Here is a 24,978-nt window from a genome sequence, read left to right as displayed (position 1 = left end):
TCTCAGTGTCTAACTGGATGCAGGGTAGTTTTTTGTGCTGTGGAGGTTATCGCATTTTTAATTCCTTGAACCTTGTTGCCAAAGAATATTCCAAACTCATGACACTTAGATGTAGATATTAGGTCTAAGGGCAGTGAAACCCTTGGTAATGTGCCCTCTGCTCTGGGTGGGCTCAGTCACATGCTGAGTTACACCAAACATTTCAAAGACCGCAGTGAGTTCTTCAGCATGCCTGTCATTGGCTACATCCACATGCACATTCAAGTCACCTGTAATGACCAAACAGTCAAAATCAGTGGACACAACTGAGAGCGGTTCAGTGAAATCGTCAATAAAACAACTCCGTGGTGGTTTATAGAGGGTGATATAAAACATAGAAGATTGTTTGAGCTCCAGCTTGAATGACACATAATGAAATGATGAAAAAACCCCAAATGACAATTTGTGGCTAATTACATTGTTTCTGAATACGGCTCAAACACCCCCACCCCTCACGACGCTTTTTCACTGTGTGAACGCCCACTGACTGTGGATGTGACTACCTCACAAATTAAGCAATGAACACACTAAAAATAAATTTTCTGTGGTTTGAAAGGATTTTGTGTAACTTATTTACATTTACAGTTTTGGGGGAATACAAATATGTCATTTCTATATTTGTGAAAATATGTGTTTTTAAAAAGATTTTCTTTTTGTTGTGGTTTATTGCATTTTGCAACAACTTATTTAGTTAATATGGACAAAGGTCAATACACATTATTAAAAATTTAAATCTAAGGTTGTATTGATGTATAGCAAATTAAAATACTCCAACAAATGGCTCCCCAGCATGTAAAACTGTAAAAGGTATGCTGTGGCGGACTTCTTCTACGGTAGGTCATATATGTTTAAGATGTTTTTTTAGTTTCTCTTTTTTAAACTTCTTTTCTGGTGAACTTGTGTGTTTTATTCACAAATGGTAACTTGAAAACTTTTCAACATGAGAATATGTCACAGTCAGACCTCTAGTGTTTGTGTTTCAGAGCAGCTGTTGGTTCAGATCAGTTCCTCTTCAGCTGACGGAGGTTTTTGTACGACGTTGTATCACTGTGTGAACGGGAAGCTGGAACCCTGCTGACAGTAATAAACTCCTTCATCTTCAGTCTGAACTCCACTGATGGTCAGAGTGAAGTCTGTGTTTGAATAACTTCCACTAAAACGCTCTGGAACTCCAGACTGACGGCTGTTGGCATTATAAATCAGGAGTTTGGTGGTTTCTCCAGGTTTCTGAAGGTACCAGTGAAGGTAGTTACTGATACTTGAACTGGCTTTACAGCTGATAGAGACGGTCTGACCTGGACTAACAGACTTAGCTCCAGGAGACTGAGTCAGGGTGATTTCTCCTGATGAACCTGGAAAACATGAAAAAGAGGAGAAGGTCATTGAGACAAATCCAGCTTGGACAAAGATGATGGACATCCAAACAGAAGAGGATGATTTCTTTAACACGGAGAACAGATGGAAGAAGGTCAACGCTGCTCGTTTCAGTCAGCAGAACATCACTGAGGTGAACCCGGTTGCATCCTGAAGCCCAGTTTTCAGAAGAGAGTCTCACCCTGAACAAGGAGCCCCAGGGTGGCCAGCAGTAGAGTCAGTGACATCATCATGGTGCTGCCGGCGTGTGGGTGTCTCTGAAAGGCCTGGACAGACACTGATCAACACTGGTCTCTTAACGGCTGCAGCAGAGAGGCAGGACACATATGCAAACACACAGAGTCAGTGAAGTGTAGCTGTCCTCAACACATCATGATGTTTCCATCAGGACTCCTGATGTCCAATCACAGTGGACCTCTTCATCAAAATGTGGATTTTAATAAACAGGACAGGAGGAAGAAAGCAGAAATCCAGCTTTAACCTCTGATCTGATGAATCTATTGATGAAGAGGAGACGAGGATTCTGTGATATATAACAGGGAGTCATCAGCAAACAGGCTGATTTTATGATGAGTTGGATTAATGAGGCCTGATGGAGATGAATTTCCAAAGAGATGGAAGGAGGGAAATAATATGAAGAGTGTGTGTGTGTGTGTGTGTGTGTGTGTGTGTGTGTGTGTGTGTGTGTCCTCAGTGAACTGTATCAGTCTCTGCAGTATCTTCCAGCTGCAGCAGTCAGTTCAGTTTCTGTTCAGTCTGACTGAGGGAGGTTTTTGTACGACGCTTTTTCACTGTGTGAACACATCCTGACTGTTGATGTAGTGAAAACTCTGACAGTAATAAACTGCTGCATCTTCAGTCTGGACTCCACTGATGGTCAGAGTGAAGTCAGAGTTTGATCCACTTCCTGTAAAACGTTCTGGAATCCCTGATACTCGACGGGAAGCATCATAAATAAGGAGTTTAGGTTTTTCTCCATCTTTCTGTTGGTACCAGGCTAAAATGTGGTAGTTGTTGTAAACATGAACATTCTGACTGGTCCTACAGGTGATCCTGGCGGAGCCTCCCACAGCAGAGCTCAGTGCTCCAGGCTGAGTCACTGTGACCTGTCCTCTGGACTCTGAGGACACAGAGACAGAAACCTGGTTTTGTGGGCTTCATTTCAGAGGGATGGATGTTCATAGAGGAGTTTGATTCTCTGGACTTTACCTGTGAAGCAGCAGCAGAGGAGAGTCCAGATGAGGACGGAGATCAGAGTCATGTTTTTCATGTGTGTTGTGTTGTGATGAAGGAAAAGCTGTCAGTCCTCCAGTCTTCAACTGTCAGGACTATAAAGTCTCCCAGAGCACTGGAGCATGGTGCTGCTGATGCAAAGTGTCTCTATGGAAATGAGCTGACTGACTCCAACAGGGACTTGGATCAATCTGATCATCACAATTTGTTGGTTCTTATTTCTAAGAAGTTTTGTGAAAAAAAATTATGGTTTGTTTACTTAATTATAATTATTATTTATTATTCATTTTTATTGATTTATTTATTTTTCTTTCAGTAACTTGAGAGACTTTGATGAGAACCAAACTGCAGCTCTGTGGGAGGTTCCTCTCTGCAGCAGCCAGGACCTACCAAGGTGTTCCAGGAAAGGAAAACCACTGAACCACATGGTCCTGGATCAGGACCCATTGATGGACCGTGTGGTCTGATCCAACAGAAGACCTGTTGAAGAAGTTCATGCTGGTTCTGACAGAAAGCTGTGGGAACACACAGACCATCACAGTTTGTGGTGGAGCTGCAGACCGGTCAGGGTGTCCATGCTGACCCCAGTCCACCACCAGAACCTCCTACAATGGACGTATGAGCATCAGAACCGGACCACGGGGCCATGGAACAAGGTGGTTCGGTCTGATGGATCAGGTTTTCTTTGACATCATCCGGATGGTCAGTTGTGTGTGTGTGCGTGTGTGTGTGTGCGTGTGTGTGCAGCACTACCTGAGGAAGACATCACACCAAGATGCATTGTGGGAAGAAGACCAGCTGGTGCAGACAGTGTGATGCTTTGGACAATGTCCTGCTGGGAAACTTTAGGTCCTCCATCCATGTGGGGTCAGGAGGTCATGATGTCATGGCTGATTGTTGTGGAGGACACAGAAGGTTTGAAATGTTTCAGCCTGTTTTATGATGACATCAACATGATTCCCCTCAATATAATCTAGTTTGATCAGGGTGTTTGTGTTTGTTTATGCTGACATTAAAGATTTGAAAGCTTTCATTTAATGCACACTTCAACATATTCTGTCGTCCTTTTTAGACAGATTTACTGTTTGTTTTAGGATCTTTACGTTCTGGTGACATTCAGTCATTCACATCAGAAAAATGTTCTATTCTTTACAGCAAAAGTCTTTTCTATCATTTATGAGCATTTCTTTGTTCAGGATACTGGATGTGTCTACTGTGGTGATATCCAACTTTTGGTCTGTTACTGTTTCCAATTCTATCACATATTATAAATTCTACAAAAGTCTTTCCGATGTAAAGAAACAGAAATGTGTTATATTGAATTTCAGTCTTTCTCAGGCAGGCAGCCAAAATATTGGAGGTGAATTTAGTTGAGTTTGTTTGTTTCAGACTCAGAGAGCCGTGTCTCTGTACAGTCAGAGGTTTTTGTACGACGGCTCAATGAGTTTGTATCACTGTGGAACACGTTCGGTGGAGGAACCAGACTGGATGTTGGAAGTAAGTCAAATCTTTATGAACTGTTTTAATTCAGGAGCTGCTTCTCTTTTTACTTCCTTCATATTTAACATGTAAAGAACAGAAGATGCTTTTTCAGGATTATTTTGGAACCAACTTCATTTTTGCATGATTGTAAAAAGTAATTTTTTTGTGAATAAATTGTGAAAATCAAATATTAAAGCAGAGGATGAATCCTTATTTGAGAAATGTGAAGTAAAGCAGCATCTTCAGAGTTTGTAGTTTTAGTTCAGTCAGTCAGACTCAGAGAGCCGTGTCTCTGTACAGTCAGAGGTTTTTGTACGACGGCTCAATGAGTTTGTATCACTGTGGTTGACTTTTGGTGGAGGAACCAGACTGGATGTTGGAAGTAAGTTTCTGCTTCAATATTAATAATGTTTTGTGTGTTCAGGTCTCCTTTTCTGTGTCTGAACATTTGTAGAGGATATAAATTTCCCTTTGTCTGATCTAAAACTCTTTCAAATCTCTATTTTCTTCTTGGTTTCTCCTCTTTGACCCTGAAGCTGAACTTGAAGCAGATTCTCTGAACATTTCTTTTCTTGTTGCGGTTAATTAGTGAAATGTGAACAATCTGAGCAGCAGCAAAGATTAAACAGCAACAATCAGCAACATCTTTCCCTCTGAAACTTTTGTGCCGTTCAGTTAAAGTTATTCTGAACAGTGTGACTGAACTTTTCTGAAGTCGCTGGCTTCTCTTTGTTTATGTCTGACTTTTAAATTCAGCCGTCTGTTTTTATGTGATATTGGAGCTTTTCACAGTAGATCTGATTAACTGTTGTGCTTTAATAGTTTTATCCCTAAATGTGTTTCATCATAAACCAACCAGGACTTTGAAGAGATTCCTAAAAAAACAGTTTTTGTCTTTTAGAAAAGTCTCCATGAAATAGTGCGATATAGACGAGGGTAAAATGCAGCTGTTGAAATGTAAAGTCATCTTTTGTGTTTCCAGTGTACTTTGATATATTTCAGCTCAAACTGTCTGATGATTGTCTCTGTGCTGATGTGCATGAGAGGCTTCTTAAAGGGAAGTGAAACAATGTGTGAGTCAGTGACCGGTGGAGCAGAAAAACCATCTGACAGAAACTCCTTCAGGGACTAAATCAGCTCTCACACAGTCAAGGTGTCCAAGTGTCTGCTGTTTGATTGACAGCTGTCCGCTCCCCGTCCTCTAATCTGATTGGTGTCTTCTAGGTGACACCCGTCCCACCCTGAGGGTGCTGCCCCCCTCCAGGAAGGAGCTGGACAAAGACAACGGGAAGGCCACGCTCATGTGCCTGGCCGACAAGGGCTTCCCCTCAGGCTGGACCCTGTCCTGGAAGGTGGGGCGGGGCGGCAGCATCAGCAGCAGCAGCGGGGACCAGAGCCGGGGGGTGGTGGGGAAGGACGGCCTCTACAGCTGGACCAGCACCCTGAGTCTCACTAAAGACCAGTGGACCAGCCTGGACTCTGTGACCTGCGAGGCCACCCAGGGCTGCCAGGCTGCGGTCTCAGAGACTCTGAGTAAAGGCCAGTGTTCCTAGTCTGGATCCAACCGAGCTGGTCTCTGCTGCTGGTTTCATTCTGCTCCATGTAACGCCATCTTCGTCTCTTTCTCATTTTCTGTCTTTCTCTCAGATATGTTTTCTAGTTTTCTGTAACATTTGTAATGTCACTATTTCAGAAAATAAAGATCTGTTCATCAAATAAATTCTGTGTCCATCTGGAGTTTTTCGAACATCAACAGATGGTCAAACTTTCTGAGTGACCTGAAATAAAACCTGATTCATCTCTTCTCCTAAATGAACCCTGTAGATGAAATGATTGAGTCAGATTTGATTGTTTCATGTTGAAGGATTGAAATCTGCCTCATCTCTGGATCAGATATATAAAGTGTGGTATCATCAGCATACAGAGACATCCAGTAACTCTGCTCTCACTTTGGAACTCTCTGTCTCTGTTTCTCTTTAACTTTGCTTTTATATCTTTTCATTGAGCTTTTTGCTTCTCGTAACGCTGACGTGTTCCATATTTCATGACAATAAAGACGCTCTGATCAGCAGTTTGTCTTCAGTGTGTTTTCTTGTGAAAGCGTTAAATGTCTGCTGTCCGACTGCTGACGCCTGAATAGAAACAGCCGGTCCATGAAACTCACAGTGACTCGTGTCAGTTCTGGATTAGCTCTCAGGGATGTTGACTGTGTTTGATGGTGATTTTGTAACATGAATATGAGTGCAGAAGTTGTGTTCATCATTTGTGCGGCTTTCTTTGTGTTCATTAAATGTTTTTATTATATATAAAGATTAAAACTATGAGAAGTATAATAACTTTTGATGTCAAGTCAGAGTTTTTTATTTCGTTGCTCTGTGAATTTTGAAATGAGAAAATCTTTTCATACTCATGAATAAATTAAATAAATAGTTTCTCTAACACAGCAGACTTTTCAACATGAGAATATGTCACAGTCAGACCTCTAGTGTTTGTGTTTCAGAGCAGCTGTTGGTTCAGATCAGTTCCTCTTCAGCTGACCAAGGTTTTTGTACGACGTTGTATCACTGTGTGAACAGCCACTGACTGTTGATGACATGAAAACTCTGACAGTAATAAACTGCTGCATCTTCAGTCTGGACTCCACTGATGGTCAGAGTGAAGTCAGAGTTTGATCCACTTCCTGTAAAACGTTCTGGAATCCCTGATGCTCGAGTGGAAGCAAAGTAAATAAGGAGTTTAGGTTTTTCTCCATCTCTCTGTTGGTACCAGGCTAAGAAGTTTGAGTTATAAACATCCTGACTGGTCCTACAGGTGATCCTGGCGGAGCCTCCCACAGCAGAGCTCAGTGCTCCAGGCTGAGTCACTGTGACCTGTCCTCTGGACTCTGAGGACACAGAGACAGAAACCTGGTTTTGTGGGCTTCATTTCAGAGGGACGGATGTTCATAGAGGAGTTTGATTCTCTGGACTTTACCTGTGAAGCAGCAGCAGAGGAGAGTCCAGATGAGGACGGAGATCAGAGTCATGTTTTTCATGTGTGTTGTGTTGTGATGAAGGAAAAGCTGTCAGTCCTCCAGTCTTCAACTGTCAGGACTATAAAGTCTCCCAGAGCACTGGAGCATGGTGCTGCTGATGCAAAGTGTCTCTATGGAAATGAGCTGACTGACTCCAACAGGGACTCCTGTGTTATGACATCTTTCCAGTTTCTACTCAGATAGAAAAGAAAACCTGTTTCTGTTTTAGGTCTAATTTAACTGCTTCATTGTAATAAATGTTGGTCAAATATCTGAACTTCTTCATTTTGTCTCTGTTCTTTCATGTATCAGTCTCTCATGAAGAAACATCATGATGAATTAAAACATATTTCTGCTGAATTTCTCACTGCCTTCGGTCAGTTTTTCATGTTTGTCCTCATTAAAAATGACTTCAACTGTCTAGTTGAACTGTGAGCAATCCTAACTCAGCAGCCAAGGAAGGCTCTGCTCAGTGAGGAGTGAGCAGGCCGTACTTATGATTCTGAACTTGTACATATCCGTAAGGTCATTCAGGTCATTTAACGCCTGTAATTTTCCTGCACACTGTCACTATTCCCTCCAATCAGTTTTTTTTGTTTTGTTTTTTTTTTTGGGAAATTACCAGCAATTAAAAGAAAAGGCCAAAACAGATTCAATCAAACAAGAATAAAACATTTTCAACAAGTGCTGTCAACATTAAAATTCTACAGTTCACGATAAAAATACATGCGTTGATGTGACTTTTTGCAAGCGGCATCAATGTGGAAATCAGAAGACAGCTTGTCATCAATGTTAGTGCCAAGATACTTATAATTATTGACCAGCTCGATGGTTTCATCCTCAATGACAAGAGGAGGGGAGACTGACAGATGTTTATGAAAGGCTATCAGCATTTCTTTAGCCTTTGACACGTTGATGGACATAAAGGATGAGGAACACCAGTCTGTGAATTCCTTCACTCCAGGGCCAAGGTCAGGAAGGACACAATTACTGAGGCATCTGCAAATTTCAAGATGTGACGCCCCACACGTTGGCTACGGCACTCGTTTGTGTACAGAACAAACAGTAATGGTGAGAGGACACAGCCCTGAGGTGCTCCAGTGAAGGAGACGAGAATGTCTGATAGAACACCTTTGATCCTCACACGTTGTGGCCTTTCTGTTAAAAAGTCCAAAAGCCAGGCTGTCAGACCAGGATCGATGCTGTGGAAGTCCCCTAATCTTTCTGCTAAAATATGTGGCTGTATGCAGTTCAAAGCAAATGAAAAATCTATAAAAGACGGGCAAAAGTCTTGGCTCCCTCAAGAAAAGTCAAGATTTAAAAGAGTGGCTAAAGCATCTTCAACACCTCTGCTTGACTTGTCAGCGAACTGCAGTGGGTCCAGGTTATCTTGAACACAGGTCAGAAGTGTTTCCTTGACAATTTTCTCCAATTCATAACGAGAGAAGTTAATGACACAGGTCTAAAGTCATTTAGCGATTTGGGAACTGGAACAATAATGGAATCCTTCCAAAGTGAGGGGACCTTGTGAAGCTGGAGGGACATAGAAAAAATAAAAGTATGTCTGCCAGCAGGTCAGCACCAGTTCTTAAGAACACACCTTCCAATGCCATCCATCCGATGCACTCAGCATGTTCTCAACCTTGTTCTTATACCTGCTCTTGGCAAGTTGAAGTTCCTTTTTGAGTTGTTTTTGAATCTCCCTATATTAAGCAGCGTCACCCAGAGAAATGCAAATATTTTTCTGATTAATCACAGCTTTGACACTTTTAGTCATCCAAGGCTTATTATTGGGGTAAAAGAAAATGTCTTTCCGTGGAATGATGGAGGCCTCACAAAAAGAAACATACGATAAAATAACATCAGTTAATTCATCAATATCCTCGCAAACATTTGAGAACAAATCCCAATCCGTACTGTGGAAACAGTCCTGGATTGATTCCTCTGACCAGACCGGAACTGCTTGTTCCTCTTCAGGACCGATTTGTAGGACGTAACCAAATAAACCATGTTGTGATCGAAGATACTGAGTGGAGCTCTGCTGAAGGATTTATAGCTCCTTTTATAGCTCCAAAGCTAAGGTCCAGACATTTTGCATGTCCGGGGACTTTGACGGTTTGCAATCATTAAAATCTCCCAAAATCAAGTGTGATGCGTCCGGTGCTAACCACTGCAGCCGCTGTGCTGTTGTTAGCATAGCCTGGGTGGCTACATCAGCGTTAGCCTTCGGCTGAACATAAACAACAGTAATAAATAACTGTGGAAATTCACTGGGGAGATAAAATGGTTGCAGGGATACGGACAATAGTTCAATGTCTTTGGTGCACAGTGTCTCCCTGACAATCACCGTATTACAGCAGTTTTTATTGACGTAGAGACACACACCCCCGCCAAGTGACTTAATGCCATGCTACGTTAATTTCAGCTTCACAACACAACTATCAATGTGTAGTCTTATCTCTGCTTCTGTAACTTGATGTTCCCTTTACTGGTGTGTCTGGCTTCAACCCATTTGGCTGCAAAAACAACCTTAAAATCAAATTCAAACATGATGATACAGATCTAAAATGTGCCGACTGTGACTGTTATACTGAGACTGTAGTCCCTCTGTTCTGGAAATGTAAAGATACCCGGAAACTGTGGCAAGATATTTGTAGGTTTATTTTAAATAGTATCCTCTGTGACTTTAAACGTGCTTTTTGGTTTTTGAAAGAGTGACATTTCAGTTGATAAAGAATATTCTTTAATCAGTCTCGTTATAATTCTTGCAAAGTTTTACACCCACAAATGCAAATTGGCCAAAATGAAACCTTTTTTGTGTTTTCTGAAAAAAAATGTGTTTTAAATCGATATCTTCTGCTAAAAAAAAGAAAGCTATCAAAACTAAGATTGCATTCTTATAAATAGTTTATTTTAATGAACAATTTGCTGTAGTTTGAAAGGATTTTGTGCAACTTATTTACATTTACAATTTGTCAAATATACAAATATGTCATTTCTATATTTGGGAAAATGTGTTTTTAAAAAGATTTTCTTTTTGTTGTGGTTTATTGCATTTTGTAACAACTTATTTAGTTAATATGGACAAAGGTCAATACACTTTATTAAAAATTGAAATCTAAGGTTGTATTGATGTATAGCAAATTAAAATACTCCAACAAATGGCTCCCCAGCATGTAAAACTGTAAAAGGTATGCTGTGGTGGACTTCTACGGTAGGTCATATATGTTTAAGATGTTTTTCTAGTTTCTTTTTTTAAACTTCTTTTCTGGTGAACTTGTGTGTTTTATTCACAAATGGTAACTTGAAAACTTTTCAACATGAGAATATGTCACAGTCAGACCTCTAGTGTTTGTGTTTCAGAGCAGCTGTTGGTTCAGATCAGTTCCTCTTCAGCTGACGGAGGTTTTTGTACGACGTTGTATCACTGTGTGAACGGGCGGCTGTAATCCTGCTGACAGTAATAAACTCCTGCATCTTCAGTCTGAACTCCACTGATGGTCAGAGTGAAGTCTGTGTTTGAATAACTGCCACTAAAACGCTCTGGAACTCCAGACTGACGGACGTTACCATCATGAATCAGGAGTTTAGGAGATTCTCCAGGTTTCTGAAGGTACCAGTTTATATCATCAGAAACACTTGAACTGGCTTTACAGCTGATAGAGACGGTCTGACCTGGACTAACAGACTTAGCTCCAGGAGACTGAGTCAGGGTGATTTCTCCTGATGAACCTGGAAAACATGAAAAAGAGGAGAAGGTCATTGAGACAAATCCAGCTTGGACAAAGATGATGGACATCCAAACAGAAGAGGATGATTTCTTTAACACGGAGAACAGATGGAAGAAGGTCAACGCTGCTCGTTTCAGTCAGCAGAACATCACTGAGGTGAACCCGGTTGCATCCTGAAGCCCAGTTTTCAGAAGAGAGTCTCACCCTGAACAAGGAGCCCCAGGGTGGCCAGCAGTAGAGTCAGTGACATCATCATGGTGCTGCCGGCGTGTGGGTGTCTCTGAAAGGCCTGGACAGACACTGATCAACACTGGTCTCTTAACGGCTGCAGCAGAGAGGCAGGACACATATGCAAACACACAGAGTCAGTGAAGTGTAGCTGTCCTCAACACATCATGATGTTTCCATCAGGACTCCTGATGTCCAATCACAGTGGACCTCTTCATCAAAATGTGGATTTTAATAAACAGGACAGGAGGAAGAAAGCAGAAATCCAGCTTTAACCTCTGATCTGATGAATCTATTGATGAAGAGGAGACGAGGATTCTGTGATATATAACAGGGAGTCATCAGCAAACAGGCTGATTTTATGATGAGTTGGATTAATGAGGCCTGATGGAGATGAATTTCCAAAGAGATGGAAGGAGGGAAATAATATGAAGAGTGTGTGTGTGTGTGTGTGTGTGTGTGTGTGTGTGTGTGTGTGTGTCCTCAGTGAACTGTATCAGTCTCTGCAGTATCTTCCAGCTGCAGCAGTCAGTTCAGTTTCTCTTCAGTCTGACTGAGGGAGGTTTTTGTACGACGCTTTTTCACTGTGTGAACACATGCTGACTGTTGATGTAGTGATAACTCTGACAGTAATAAACTGCTGCATCTTCAGTCTGGACTCCACTGATGGTCAGAGTGAAGTCAGAGTTTGATCCACTTCCTGTAAAACGTTCTGGAATCCCTGATTCTCGAGTGGAAGCAGAGTAAATAAGGAGTTTAGGTTTTTCTCCATCTCTCTGTTGGTACCAGGCTAAACGGTGGTACTTGTTGTTGTGAACATAAACATCCTGACTGGTCCTACAGGTGATCCTGGCGGAGCCTCCCACAGCAGAGCTCAGTGCTCCAGGCTGAGTCACTGTGACCTGTCCTCTGGACTCTGAGGACACAGAGACAGAAACCTGGTTTTGTGGGCTTCATTTCAGAGGGACGGATGTTCATAGAGGAGTTTGATTCTCTGGACTTTACCTGTGAAGCAGCAGCAGAGGAGAGTCCAGATGAGGACGGAGATCAGAGTCATGTTTTTCATGTGTGTTGTGTTGTGATGAAGGAAAAGCTGTCAGTCCTCCAGTCTTCAACTGTCAGGACTATAAAGTCTCCCAGAGCACTGGAGCATGGTGCTGCTGATGCAAAGTGTCTCTATGGAAATGAGCTGAGGTTGAACCGTTTTCTCTCAGATTCTTTTTGTAGATTCACTTGCACACATGATCATTTCTGACGTCACTGTTGGCCTTATTATCAGCTCTGACTTCATCTCCTTTGGTCTCCACCTTGATGTGAATGTTTCAATAGTCACCTCTGTCTACCTGCAGCTGTAGCTTAGAATGTATGAGCTCGTTTGTCATTGCATTGATGAAATGGGGAAGAAAGATGCCGGTGCAGTCGGGTTACCAGGTGATCAGACCCAAAATGACTACTACAGCCTCCTGCAGAAGATTGCAGTACTACAGATGAAATTTCATTCCTTAGAAGTAAATGTGGAGGTAAATGGACTGTGTGGAAATTCCATTTCTTTCCATTCCATTGATTCAAAACAGTGAAGGTGAGCAAGCTAACACACAGCTAAGGAGCACAGATAACACGACCAAGAAAGCAGACTCTGTGCATTATAATAAATCATGGAGTGATAATCCTCCCTGGAACTGTCTGTCTGTCGGTGCAAAGCCACAAAGTAAATCATGTCTCCTGGAAGTGGGAGGACGTATCACAGGCAGGACACGGCGAGCTGAAGTCTATGAAACTGGAAAAGTCTCTGTAAAGTGGGTTTTCCACAGCTTAATTACATTTTAACACAAAATAACTGCTATGATGCCTTCCAGTCAGGTTTCAGACAGCACCACAGCACTGGACTAAACTGGTTAAAACAAACTCAGAGAACAGGAAGCACTTTGTGTCAATAGGTAACTTTGTATCTTAGCAGACAAGAATCCCATGTGGAGTTCCCCAAGGTTCCATCCTGGGACCTCTTCTGTTCAACATTTACGAGCTCCCACTGGCACAGATTACAAAAAACAGCAAAATAAACTACCATAGCTATGCAGATGACATGCAGATATATATTACAATGTCTCCAGGAGACCGAGGCCCTTTACAGGTTCTTAGTAAATCCATTGAGGTGATGAATGACTGGATGTGCCACAACTTTCTCCAGCTAAACAAAAACAAAACTGAGGTAATGGTCTTTGGAGCCAGAGAGAATGTCACACCGTGGTGAGGTTGTCTCGTCTGGGTTTTATTGTGTCTCGTCATTTCCTGTTTTATTTTGAAATGCCTAACTCTCCTCTTGTTTCAGAACACTTGCCCTTCGTCCTGTATCCTGTGTGCCCTCATGATTACTGATTGTCTCCACCTGTTCCCCATTTCCCCCACAGCTCAAATAGTCTGTCTCCCCTTTGTCTTGTGCCAGTGTGTCGTCGTTTCTCGTCCCACACCAGCATTACGTCCTTGCCTTAGCCCTCGATCCTTTTGTGTAAGTCTTTGGACCTCGAAAGAGTGAATTTAAGTTGTAATTTTCATATCCTAGTTTAGTGCTTTTATAGCTTTAGCTTTTCCTCTGAATGAGTGATTTTTTTTTTTTTTTTTTTTTTGTTTGTAGATAACTTTCGATAGTTTAATGTTTATAGACTTTGTGTTCTCCTCCTTGCGAGTGATTTAGAGTTCCTGTAACTTTACATCAATTTACCATTTATCCTCCGCTTAGAAGCGTGAGTGTTTTTTGTTTTGTCTCGCCGGGGTTTTTTCTCCTTACGGAGTATTTTCTGTTTTCCCCGTTAGGCCCCTTTTAGCGTAGCATTATTTTCCTCCTTCGGGAGCGATTTTGTTTTTGAACTTAGAATCTAGTGACTTCACTATAAATGTTAATGTTTGATAGCATTGTTTGGTTCTTCACTCGTTCATTCAGAACTCTGCTGCTGGAGTCCTCACTAAGACCAAAAAAGTGGACTTCATCAGCCCAGCTCTGAGGTCTTTACACTGTCTGCCTGTCCATCAGAGGACAGACTTTAAAGTTCTGATGCTGGTCTGTAAAAGTCTGAATGTTCTAGGACCAGAATACATCAGTGACCTTCTGACCCAGGATGAACCTTCCAGACCCCTCAGGTCATCTGGATCCGGTTTCTTTATCAGTCCCCAGAGTCAGAACCAGACATGGAGAAGCTGCTTTCAGCTTCTACGCTCCACATGTCTGGAACAAACTCCCAGAAAGCCTCAGATCAGCTGAAACACTCAGTGTATTTAAATCCAGGTTGAAGACAACTATTTTTAGCTGAGTTTGAATAAAGCTCAGAATCTACTGCTACTTAGCTGAGTTTTAAAATCTGATCATATTTTAATTACTGATTTTATCTGATTTTATCTTTTGTTCTTATCTCTTTTTTTCTTTCCTTTCTTCTCTGTTCAAACTTTAATCATGCATGTTTTAATGTCTCTGTAAATAACCTTGTTGTCGAATTGTGCCACACAAATAAACTTGCCTTGCCTCCACTCTTTGGATTGTTGTGAGCAGCCGCTGTAAATAAATGGGTTGTAAGTCTGCTTTGTGTTCTGTGTTATTTAATTTTCCAACAATATTTACATCTGACAAACATATTCATCTATATTTTAGGATTTAATAGTTCAACTCTGATCAGTGTGTGTGTGTGTGTGTGTGTGTGTGTGTGTGTGTGTCCTCAGTGAACTGTATCAGTCTCTGCAGTATCTTCCAGCTGCAGCAGTCAGTTCAGTTTCTGTTCAGTCTGACTGAGGGAGGTTTTTGTACGACGCTTTTTCACTGTGTGAACACATACTGACTGTTGATGCTGTGAAAACTCTGACAGTAATAAACTGCTGCATCTTCAGTCTGGACTCCACTGATGGTCAGAGTGAAGTCAGAGTTTGATCCACTTCCTGTAAAACGAGTTGGAATCCCTGATGCTCGACGGGAAGCATAGTAAATAAGGAGTTTAGGTTTTTCTCCATCTCTCTGTTGGTACCAGGCTAAGTAATGGTTGTTGCCACCGTCAACATAAACATTCTGACTGGTCCTACAGGTGATCCTGGCGGAGCCTCCCACAGCAGAGCTCAGTGCTCCAGGCGACTGAGTCACTGTGACCTGTCCTCTGGACTCTGAGGACACAGAGACAGAAACCTGGTTTTGTGGGCTTCATTTCAGAGGGACGGATGTTCATAGAGGAGTTTGATTCTCTGGACTTTACCTGTGAAGCAGCAGCAGAGGAGAGTCCAGATGAGGACGGAGATCAGAGTCATGTTTTTCATGTGTGTTGTGTTGTGATGAAGGAAAAGCTGTCAGTCCTCCAGTCTTCAACTGTCAGGACTATAAAGTCTCCCAGAGCACTGGAGCATGGTGCTGCTGATGCAAAGTGTCTCTATGGAAATGAGCTGACTGAGTTCTTTTCTGAGTTGTGTTTCTTTGTCTCAGTCAGATCATGCTGTCTCAGCAGTTCCAGGTCAGAACTTTCAGACAAACAAAGTTCACATATGTTGTGACAAAATGCTGTGTTGTGTTGAGCTAATTAAAGTTGTGACCAGTCAATATTTCCCAGTAAATGGAACCACAGAGGTTGTGTTCATGTGTTCATAGAGTCTGTGGTTCAGTACTGTTCCTTCCTTGGACCAGTTTTGGTCGGTCCTGACCCCTGCAGACCAGAGGGGTGTACTACGAAGGAAGGCCATCAGAACCGGGCTTTCTTTGGGTGAGCTGGCTCGACAAAGCCAAAGCTCCATCCAGAGACAACGAGTATCCCGACGATGGTTATGAACTTGATTTGTCGGCCCAGACTTTCCTCATCAGGCTCTGTCCATGTTCACATAAAAAGGAGTGTTTACTGTCATTTGACACGATTTCCACAGAAAAATGGAGCGATCACGTGCTGCGTATTTCACCCAAGAGGAACAAATAGTTTTTATATAAAGTTACGATGAATTCAGATTTATATTAACAGCAAAAAGCAACACTGTTTCAGCAAACAAGGCGAGAGAGGAAGAATGGCAAAAAATATCCAGATCACGTAAATGTGTAAGTCAATATCGCCTCTGTAATATCAGATATATCATAAACATCATCATATGACTGCCTCTTAAAGGAAGTTTTTCCTTGCCACTGTCGCCAAGTGCTAGCTCATCGGGATCTGTTGGGTCTCTTTCAATAGTTTTATAAAGAGTCTGGTCTCAATGTTGCTTTATATGTAAAGTGTCTTGATGTAGCTGTTATGATTTGGCGCGATACAAATAAATGTGATCTGATTCAGTTTGATGACTTTAATTCCCTCCCTGACATTGTCTCAGCATGAAGGATACCTGGAAATCTCTTAGATTGGGGCCAAATCAAAGTGAAATTTATTTGATTTGTGTGATTTGTGATAAAGTCGAAGCTATTTTCTACTTTTTGTTCTCTTAGTTGTAATACCGGCACTGCAAAACGGTTTTGGCAGCAAATCTGGACCGAGCACAAGAATGTCATCCAAAGTGGTTTGTATTTGCTGTGCATTCATCACTCTTTTAGTATAATGTGGATGACACACTGACAATATCATCTGAAGCAAACAAGAAGAAAAATTAGAGGAGAAGGCCGCTCCAGCAGATCACACAGCCTCAGAGGAGCTGGCCTTTTCAAACAATGAAGGGCGGCCGATCATGGAGGGGATACAACGGGGTGTTCAGTCAGACCCTGCAGCTGGCAGCTCCCAGCAGCAACTGTTTGTCCAGGGTATGTGTAAGTGCTTTGGTGGTTAAATACTAAATGCATATTTATTGTTTCTCAAATGAGAAAAGTCTTCATCTAATGTACAGTTGAAGGAGACGCTGTAGTTTTGGTCAAGCCGCCAACACACACACAGGAAATTGTCATGTCTTATCTTTGTGTGCTGTTTTAAATCCACTTTATTCATTTCCCTTAAACTATTCAACAGGTGGAGATCAATGATGAGGAGACACTTTCAGTGTATTCAGAGGTACCTTTGGGGGCAGATATCTTTATAATCTAAATAAGAATTCAATGTACAAATGAAATCAATCTTTTTAAATTAGAAATAATGAGGTTTCTTGCTCATGTCACAGGCAGAGGACATTGTCCAACCCTCCCCTTCAGCCTGTGGCCTCCACTTGTAGGCCCACAAAAAATCAAGGGGTCAGGGTTTTATCATTCAGTAGCAGTTCTACGTCTACTTTTTTTTTTTAAGTAATCCTGACCAAGAGCACATAAGTGAATAATGAACACAGTACACCAACATAACTGAAACGTCTATCTGACTCCTCTCTGTTGCTTGATGAACACCTCAATGTCGTATTAATACAGGTTGGAGCAGACAATGTGAGGGCCCTTTAAAAAAGGACTCTTGAGTTGGATAATATGAAAAAAAGAGCTGGAAATCAAGAAATTAAAGTTAAAGATCAACTGCAATGTGAGAAAAGGTACAACACTAAATGGTACTTTAATGTGTTGTTCAGCATGATTCACATCGTGTACTTATTGCGACTTTCCCCCCAGAAAAGGCTGAACTTCCATAAACAATAAAACACAGCAGTTCATTGCTGTGTTTTTCATGTTTTTTTTTAATCACTGAAAAATTGCTGGGTGATGGCTCGTCTGTTGGCTGCACCAGTTGGGTTGTCAAGGGTGATGGGGTCCACCACGTCAGCTGCCACCAGCGGCACACGAGGGCTCCTTCCTTTTCGTATGCTGGCCACATTGTGCAACACCGCACATGCGGTTCTAATCCCAAAGGCCCCGTCAGGAGAAACCCTCAGGCCACGGAGACAGTTGAATCTGGACTTGATGACCCCAAAAGTCATTTCTATCCCGACCCTGCACTTGCTAAGTGCCACATTGAAGCCACGCTCTGGTGGTGTCTGTGGGTCAGGATAGGGTGCAGGGATATCCTCTGTCCCCCAGAAGAAGACCATCAAAAAGCCCCGTTAACGAAGGCAAAGGAAATTACTTTGTGCTACAAATAAACAAGAATAGAATACAATTGTGTATAGCCATTTGCCATTCCTTGCTCAAGCTGGTGACCAGAATAGACTCAGAGGATCTGTGAGTCATGGACTGAGCCAGGCCATCTGGCATCCACACTTGTGACCAACTGCTGATTGTCACAAGTCATCTGCAAAGGTGTCCCAGATTAGTTTCACAATGAAAGCACTGAAACAGTTAAGGTACCAGTGAAGGCTGCTGAAAGGGAATATTTTTCCCTTATTGATGGTGACCCATCTCCTGTAACATCTTCGGTGCTGAATGAAGATATCTGATCGATGAGAAAAGTGTTGTATGCAGCACTAATAATATAATTGCATGCAATGTGCACATGAGCCACCACCAATAACATGACAAATAAATCAAAATCAAATCAAATCAGATTTATTTGTATAGTGCCAAATCATAACAAAGTTACATCAAGGCACTTTACATACAGAGCAGGTCTAGACCAAACTCTTTATAAATGTATTTAAAGAGACCCAACAGATCCCCCGATGAGCAAGCACTTGGCAACAGTGGCAAAGAAAAACTTCCTTTAAGAGGCAGAAACCTCGAGCAGAACCAGGCTCAGGGGGGGCATCTGCCTCGACCGGTTGGGTTGAGAGGGAGAGGGAGAGAGAGAGAGAGAGAGAGAGAGGCAGGCAGGCATTGGAGGGGGGGGGGTGTAGGCAGGAACATGTTGTTGCATGAAGTTCATGGAGTTGAGCTGTAATACAGAATTCATGCTATATGGGACCAGCAGGTGTTGCAGGAACATGGGATGGAGATGAGTCACCACCTGCAGGATGAGGACAGGGAGAGAGAGGAGAGGAACTGGGAGAGACAGAGACTTTGGCAGAACATGGTTAGTAAATGCAGTATAAATGCTTAGAACTGGGTGAAACTGTTTTGTTTTTTTTTAAGAAAGATGGTTTTTATCAGCGCATGCAAGGAGGGAGTTAGAGAGAAAGAGGGAGAGAGGGTGACAGGGAGAGACAGAGAGCGAGAGAGAGAGAGAGAGAGAGAGAGAGAGAGAGAGAGAGAGAGAGAGAAGCTCAGTCCTTCCCCCAGCAGCCTCGGCCTACAGCAGCATACCTAAAGAGTAGAGGACTTTTTAACTGTACGCTCTGTCATACAGGAAAGTTTTAAGCCTGGTCTTGAAAGTTACTAAAGAGTCCGCCCCCCGGACCGATGCTGGGAGTTGGTTCCATAGAAGAGGAGCCTGATAACTGAACCATCTGCCTCCAGATTTACTCTTGGAGACTCTAGGAACCACAAGTAAACCTCCATCTAGAGAGCGGAGTGGCCTGCTAGGACAGTAAGGAACTATGAGCTCTCTGAGATATGATGGAGTTTGGCCATTAAGAGCTTTATACGTTAAAAGAAGGATTTTGAATTCTACTCTATATTTTACTGGCAGCCAATGAAGAGCAGCTAACACGGGAGAGATGTGATCTCTTTTCCTAGTTCCTGTTAATATTCGTGCAGCAGCGTTCTGAATCAACTGAAGGCCTTTTAGAGATTTGTTTGGACATCCAGATAGTAATGAGTTACAGTAGTCCAGCCTAGAAGTTACAAATGCATGGACTAGTTTTTCTGCATCATCCTGAGAAAGGATGTTTCTGATTTTCCTCATGTTTCTCAGGTGGAAGAAAGCTGCCCGACTAACTTGTTTTATGTGAGGGACAAAGGACATGTCCTGGTCTAAAATGACTCCAAGGTTTCTTACAGTGGAGCTGGAAGCCAAAGTGATGCCGTCCAAACTGATGAGATGATTAGATAGTATTTTTCTGAGGTGCTTCGGACTGAGTACAATAACTTCTGTTTTGTCAGAGTTGAGAAGTAAAAAATTTCCAGTCATCCAGACTTTTATGTCTTCAAGACATGCCTGCAGTCTGACTATCTGACTGACTTCATTTGGCTTCATTGATAGGTACAGCTGAGTATCGTCTGCGTAGCAGTGGAAGTTGATGATGTGTTTCCTGATAATGTTGCCTAGAGGAAGCAGATAAAGCGTAAAGAGGATTGGTCCAAGTACCGAACCCTGCGGGACTCCATGACTGACTACAGTACATGAGGAGGAGCTGTTGTTTACATGAACAAACTGATGTCTATCTGATAAGTAGGATTTGAACCACTTTAGTGCAGTTCCTTTAATTCCAATTTCATGTTCCAGTCTCTGTAGTAAAATATTATGATCTATGGTGTCGAATGCAGCACTAAGATCTAGAAGGAGAAGTATGGAGGCTGATCCATTGTCTGAAGCCATTAGAATGTCATTGGAGACTTTAACCAGCACTGTTTCTGTGCTATGATGGGCTCTAAATCCTGACTGAAACTCTTCAAACAAACTGTTCCCATCCAGATGCTCGTGTAGTTGTTTTGCTACAGCTTTCTCAATGATTTTAGAAATAAATGGAAGGTTCGATATGGGTCTATAGTTTGCCAAAACATCTGGATCAAGATTAGGCTTTTTAAGCTGGGGTTTGATGACCGCAGTCTTAAGTGCCTGAGGTACATAACCAGAAATAAAGTCAGATTAATCAAATTTAGAATGAGCAGCTCAATTAAATAAAAGATCTCTTTAAAGAGGCTAGTTGGTACTGGGTCTAATAGACAGGTTGACGGTCTGGATGATGAAACTATAGAAGCTAGCTCTGAAAGATTCAGAGGTGAGAATGATTACAGATGTAAAAGAGGCGCCGCAGCTGATTCAGCAGTTGCCGTCTTCAGTAGGAGATTTTAATCTAACGTAGGCAAGAGCTGATAAATTCTTTCTCTGATCGTGAGAATTTTGTCTGAAAAAAAAAAAACTAATAAAATCATCACTGCTTAGAGCTAAGGGGATCACTGGTTCAACTGAGCTATGGCTCTCTGTCAGCCTGGCTACAGTGCTGAAGAGAAACCTGGGGTTGTTCTTGTTTTCTTCTATGAGTGCTGAGTAATATGAACTTCTAGCACTGCGGAGAGCTTTTTTATACGTTTTTAGGCTCTGTGAGACTCTTCTGACTTACTGGAACGCCAGTTTCTTTCTAATTTCCTTGATGTCTGCTTTAAGGCACGGATTTGGTAACTATACCAGGGAGCCATCCTCCTCAGATTGAATACTTTCTTTTTGAGAGGGGCGGCATTATCAAGATTCGAACGCAGTGTGGCCATAGTGCTAGTGAATAAATCAGTTTACCTGAACAATGACACTGTGAAAGGACTTCCTGTTCACAAAATCGGCCTCATGTTCCCCCAAGGGCCCAGTGTTGGGTATGTGAGTGCAATCAGTGGCCCCTAGGACCCCGGGGAACCCTATTTAGGAATTAGGTGTAAATATTACATTTATACAACGTTAAACATGAAATATGGTGAACTAATTCATGTACATTACCTCCTTTATTGTAAGCGCTGGTAAGTGACCAGGGAACACTACAAACATATTCAGCAGTTTAGAACAACCTTTGGAATAACGCGACAAACAGTGTTTTTGCTCAGATTATCTGCATCACTGACTGAATGCAGGAAGGTGCCAATGGCAAAAAAACGCAGTGCGATGCACGCTGTTTGAACTGCAGTGAGTGCATGGCTGCGTTTTGTTGCATTACTTACATATGGCTCCAAGAGACTGCATATGTAACGTATTCAATCAGCAGAAAATCTGTATCGCTGAGAGAGAATATCATCAGAAAACGCCAACAGATCATTCCGGTCTCGAAAAACTCCCTCCCTCCAAAGAACACCTCAAATAGTTGTGCTCTTAAATCCGTTGGATCTTTTAGAAATGGTGAGGCCCTGTTGAAGGTGGATGATCGTAGAGGGGCAGCATTTTTTATAGCCGACTTGAAACCGAAAGTCGGAACGAAAACTCGTCCCGGTAAATATATATATGTGTTATTAAACTGCTGTTGTGGTGAACTGATGTGTTTTATTTACATCAGGTAACATGAAAACTTTTCAAATGAGAATATGTCACAGTCAGACCTCGACTGTTTTGTTTCAGAGCAGCTGTTGGTTCAGATCAGTTCCTCTTCAGCTGACCGAGGTTTTTGTACGACGTTGTATCACTGTGTGAACACATCCTGACTGCTGATATAGTGTGCACTCTGACAGTAATAAACTGCTGCATCTTCAGTCTGGACTCCAGTGATGGTCAGAGTGAAGTCAGAGTTTGATCCACTTCCTGTAAAACGTTCTGGAATCCCTGATACTCGAGTGGAAGCATAGTAAATAAGGAGTTTAGGTTTTTCTCCATCTCTCTGTTGGTACCAGGCTAAAAGGTTTGAGTTATAAACATTCTGACTGGTCCTACAGGTGATCCTGGCGGAGCCTCCCACAGCAGAGCTCAGTGCTCCAGGCTGAGTCACTGTGACCTGTCCTCTGGACTCTGAGGACACAGAGACAGAAACCTGGTTTTGTGGGATTCATTTCAGAGGGACGGATGTTCATAGAGGAGTTTGATTCTCTGGACTTTACCTGTGAAGCAGCAGCAGAGGAGAGTCCAGATGAGGACGGAGATCAGAGTCATGTTTTTCATGTGTGTTGTGTTGTGATGAAGGAAAAGCTGTCAGTCCTCCAGTCTTCAACTGTCAGGACTATAAAGTCTCCCAGAGCACTGGAGCATGGTGCTGCTGATGCAAAGTGTCTCTATGGAAATGAGCTGACTGACTCCAACAGGGACTTGGATCAATCTGATCATCACAATTTGTTGGTTCTTATTTTTAAGAAGTTTTGTGAAAAAAAATATGATTTGTTTATTTAATTATTTTTATTTAATTATAATTATTATTTATTATTCATTTTTATTGATTTATTTATTTTTCTTTCAGTAACTCGAGAGACTTTGATGAGAACCAAACTGCAGCTCTGTGGGAGGTTCCTCTCTGCAGCAGCCAGGACCTACCAAGGTGTTCCAGGAAAGGAAAACCACTGAACCACATGGTCCTGGATCAGGACCCATTGATGGACCGTGTGGTCTGATACAACAGAAGACCTGTTGAAGAAGTTCATGCTGGTTCTGACAGAAAGCTGTGGGAACACACAGACCATCACAGTTTGTGGTGGAGCTGCAGACCGGTCAGGGTGTCCATGCTGACCCCAGTCCACCACCAGAACCTCCTACAATGGACGTATGAGCATCAGAACCGGACCACGGGGCCATGGAACAAGGTGGTCCGGTCTGATGGATCAGGTTTTCGTTGACATCATCCGGATGGTCAGTTGTGTGTGTGTGCGTGTGTGTGTGTGTGCGTGTGTGTGTGTGTGTGTGCAGCACTACCTGAGGAAGACATCACACCAAGATGCATTGTGGGAAGAAGACCAGCTGGTGCAGACAGTGTGATGCTTTGGACAATGTCCTGCTGGGAAACTTTAGGTCCTCCATCCATGTGGGGTCAGGAGGTCATGATGTCATGGCTGATTGTTGTGGAGGACACAGAAGGTTTGAAAAGTTTCAGCCTGTTTTATGATGACATCAACATGATTCCCCTCAATATAATCTAGTTTGATCAGAGTGTTTGTGTTTGTTTATGCTGACATTAAAGATTTGAAAGCTTTCATTTAATGCACACTTCAACATATTCTGTCGTCCTTTTTAGACAGATTTACTGTTTGTTTTAGGATCTTTACGTTCTGGTGACATTCAGTCATTCACATCAGAAAAATGTTCTATTCTTTACAGCAAAAGTCTTTTCTATCATTTATGAGCATTTCTTTGTTCAGGATACTGGATGTGTCTACTGTGGTGATATCCAACTTTTGGTCTGTTACTGTTTCCAATTCTATCACATATTATAAATTCTACAAAAGTCTTTCCGATGTGAAGAAACAGAAATGTGTTATATTGAATTTCAGTCTTTCTCAGGCAGGCAGCCAAAATATTGGAGGTGAATTTAGTTGAGTTTGTTTGTTTCAGACTCAGAGAGCCGTGTCTCTGTACAGTCAGAGGTTTTTGTACGACGGCTCAATGAGTTTGTATCACTGTGGTTGACTTTTGGTGGAGGAACCAGACTGGAATTTGGAAGTAAGTTTCTGCTTCAATATTAATAATGTTTTGTGTGTTCAGGTCTCCTTTTCTGTGTCTGAACACTTGTAGAGGATATAAATTTCCCTTTGTCTGATCTAAAACTCTTTCAAATCTCTATTTTCTTCTTGGTTTCTCCTCTTTGACCCTGAAGCTGAACTTGAAGCAGATTCTCTGAACTTTTCTTTTCTTGTTGCGGTTAATTAGTGAAATGTGAACAATCTGAGCAGCAGCAAAGATTAAACAGCAACAATCAGCAACATCTTTCCATCTGAAACTTTTGTGCTGTTCAGTTAAAGTTCTCTAGAACTAGAAGTGGGCAGAATAGTTTGAAGGGCATAGGGAATAAAGAAGGTAGATTAGAGGGAAAGATGCTCCAGGTTTGTCCTTGTGGTTGGCAGAAAATAACATCAGTCAGAGGCCTTAGAGTACATCAAGGAAGGATGAGATGTGTGGGAAAGGAAGGGCAGTGTGGCCGCATCGATCAGAACTCTTTAAGAAGTCAATTGAGTAAGTCGGATGAAATCCAGCGACAGGTAGAAAACCACAGTTCGAAGGATATCAACAACACAGCCACAGAGGTGGAAGAGGAGATTAGAAGAAGGGATGCAGCTGACATTGAGGTGAATAGGCCAGTTAGAGAGAGAAATATGGAGCAGAAAGCTAGAGTTAGATGGCCACGGGCAAATAGTAGTAAGGAATGGGAGATAGTCAACAGGGACTTGTCAATAATTCTGAGTAGACTAGGAGGAGACGCAAGTGATAGATTAGAAAAAATGGGAGACATAATTTACTCTTACGGTGTCGAAAGTTTTGGGGTGCAAGATAGAAAGAGGGGTGAAAGAGTACAGGTAGCTAAGTCTAGACGGCAAAGAGAAATTGA

General features: G+C 42.1%; 1 pseudogene and 3 gene segments (V, D, J or C); 1 reads left to right on the top strand and 3 right to left on the bottom strand.

The window, feature by feature from the left end:
- The window catches only part of LOC115051211 (Ig kappa chain V-III region MOPC 63-like), a 172,782-nt gene that overhangs the window by 27,284 nt on the left and 120,520 nt on the right, over nucleotides 1-24,978 (top strand).
- Nucleotides 1,084-1,793, bottom strand: LOC115051226 (immunoglobulin kappa variable 3-11-like). The segment is given in 2 exon segments: nucleotides 1,084-1,391; nucleotides 1,595-1,793. Coding segments are annotated over 2 exon segments (360 nt in total).
- On the bottom strand, nucleotides 10,566-11,278 carry LOC115051228 (immunoglobulin kappa variable 1-39-like). The segment is given in 2 exon segments: nucleotides 10,566-10,873; nucleotides 11,077-11,278. Coding segments are annotated over 2 exon segments (360 nt in total).
- On the bottom strand, nucleotides 17,686-23,083 carry LOC115051358 (putative nuclease HARBI1; annotated as a pseudogene).

The sequence above is a fragment of the Echeneis naucrates genome, chromosome 11, assembly GCF_900963305.1.
Source record: "Echeneis naucrates chromosome 11, fEcheNa1.1, whole genome shotgun sequence".
Classification (NCBI taxonomy): domain Eukaryota; kingdom Metazoa; phylum Chordata; class Actinopteri; order Carangiformes; family Echeneidae; genus Echeneis; species Echeneis naucrates.
The sequence above is the reverse complement of the archived record's forward strand: the minus strand, read 5'-3'. Positions and strand labels throughout refer to the sequence as shown.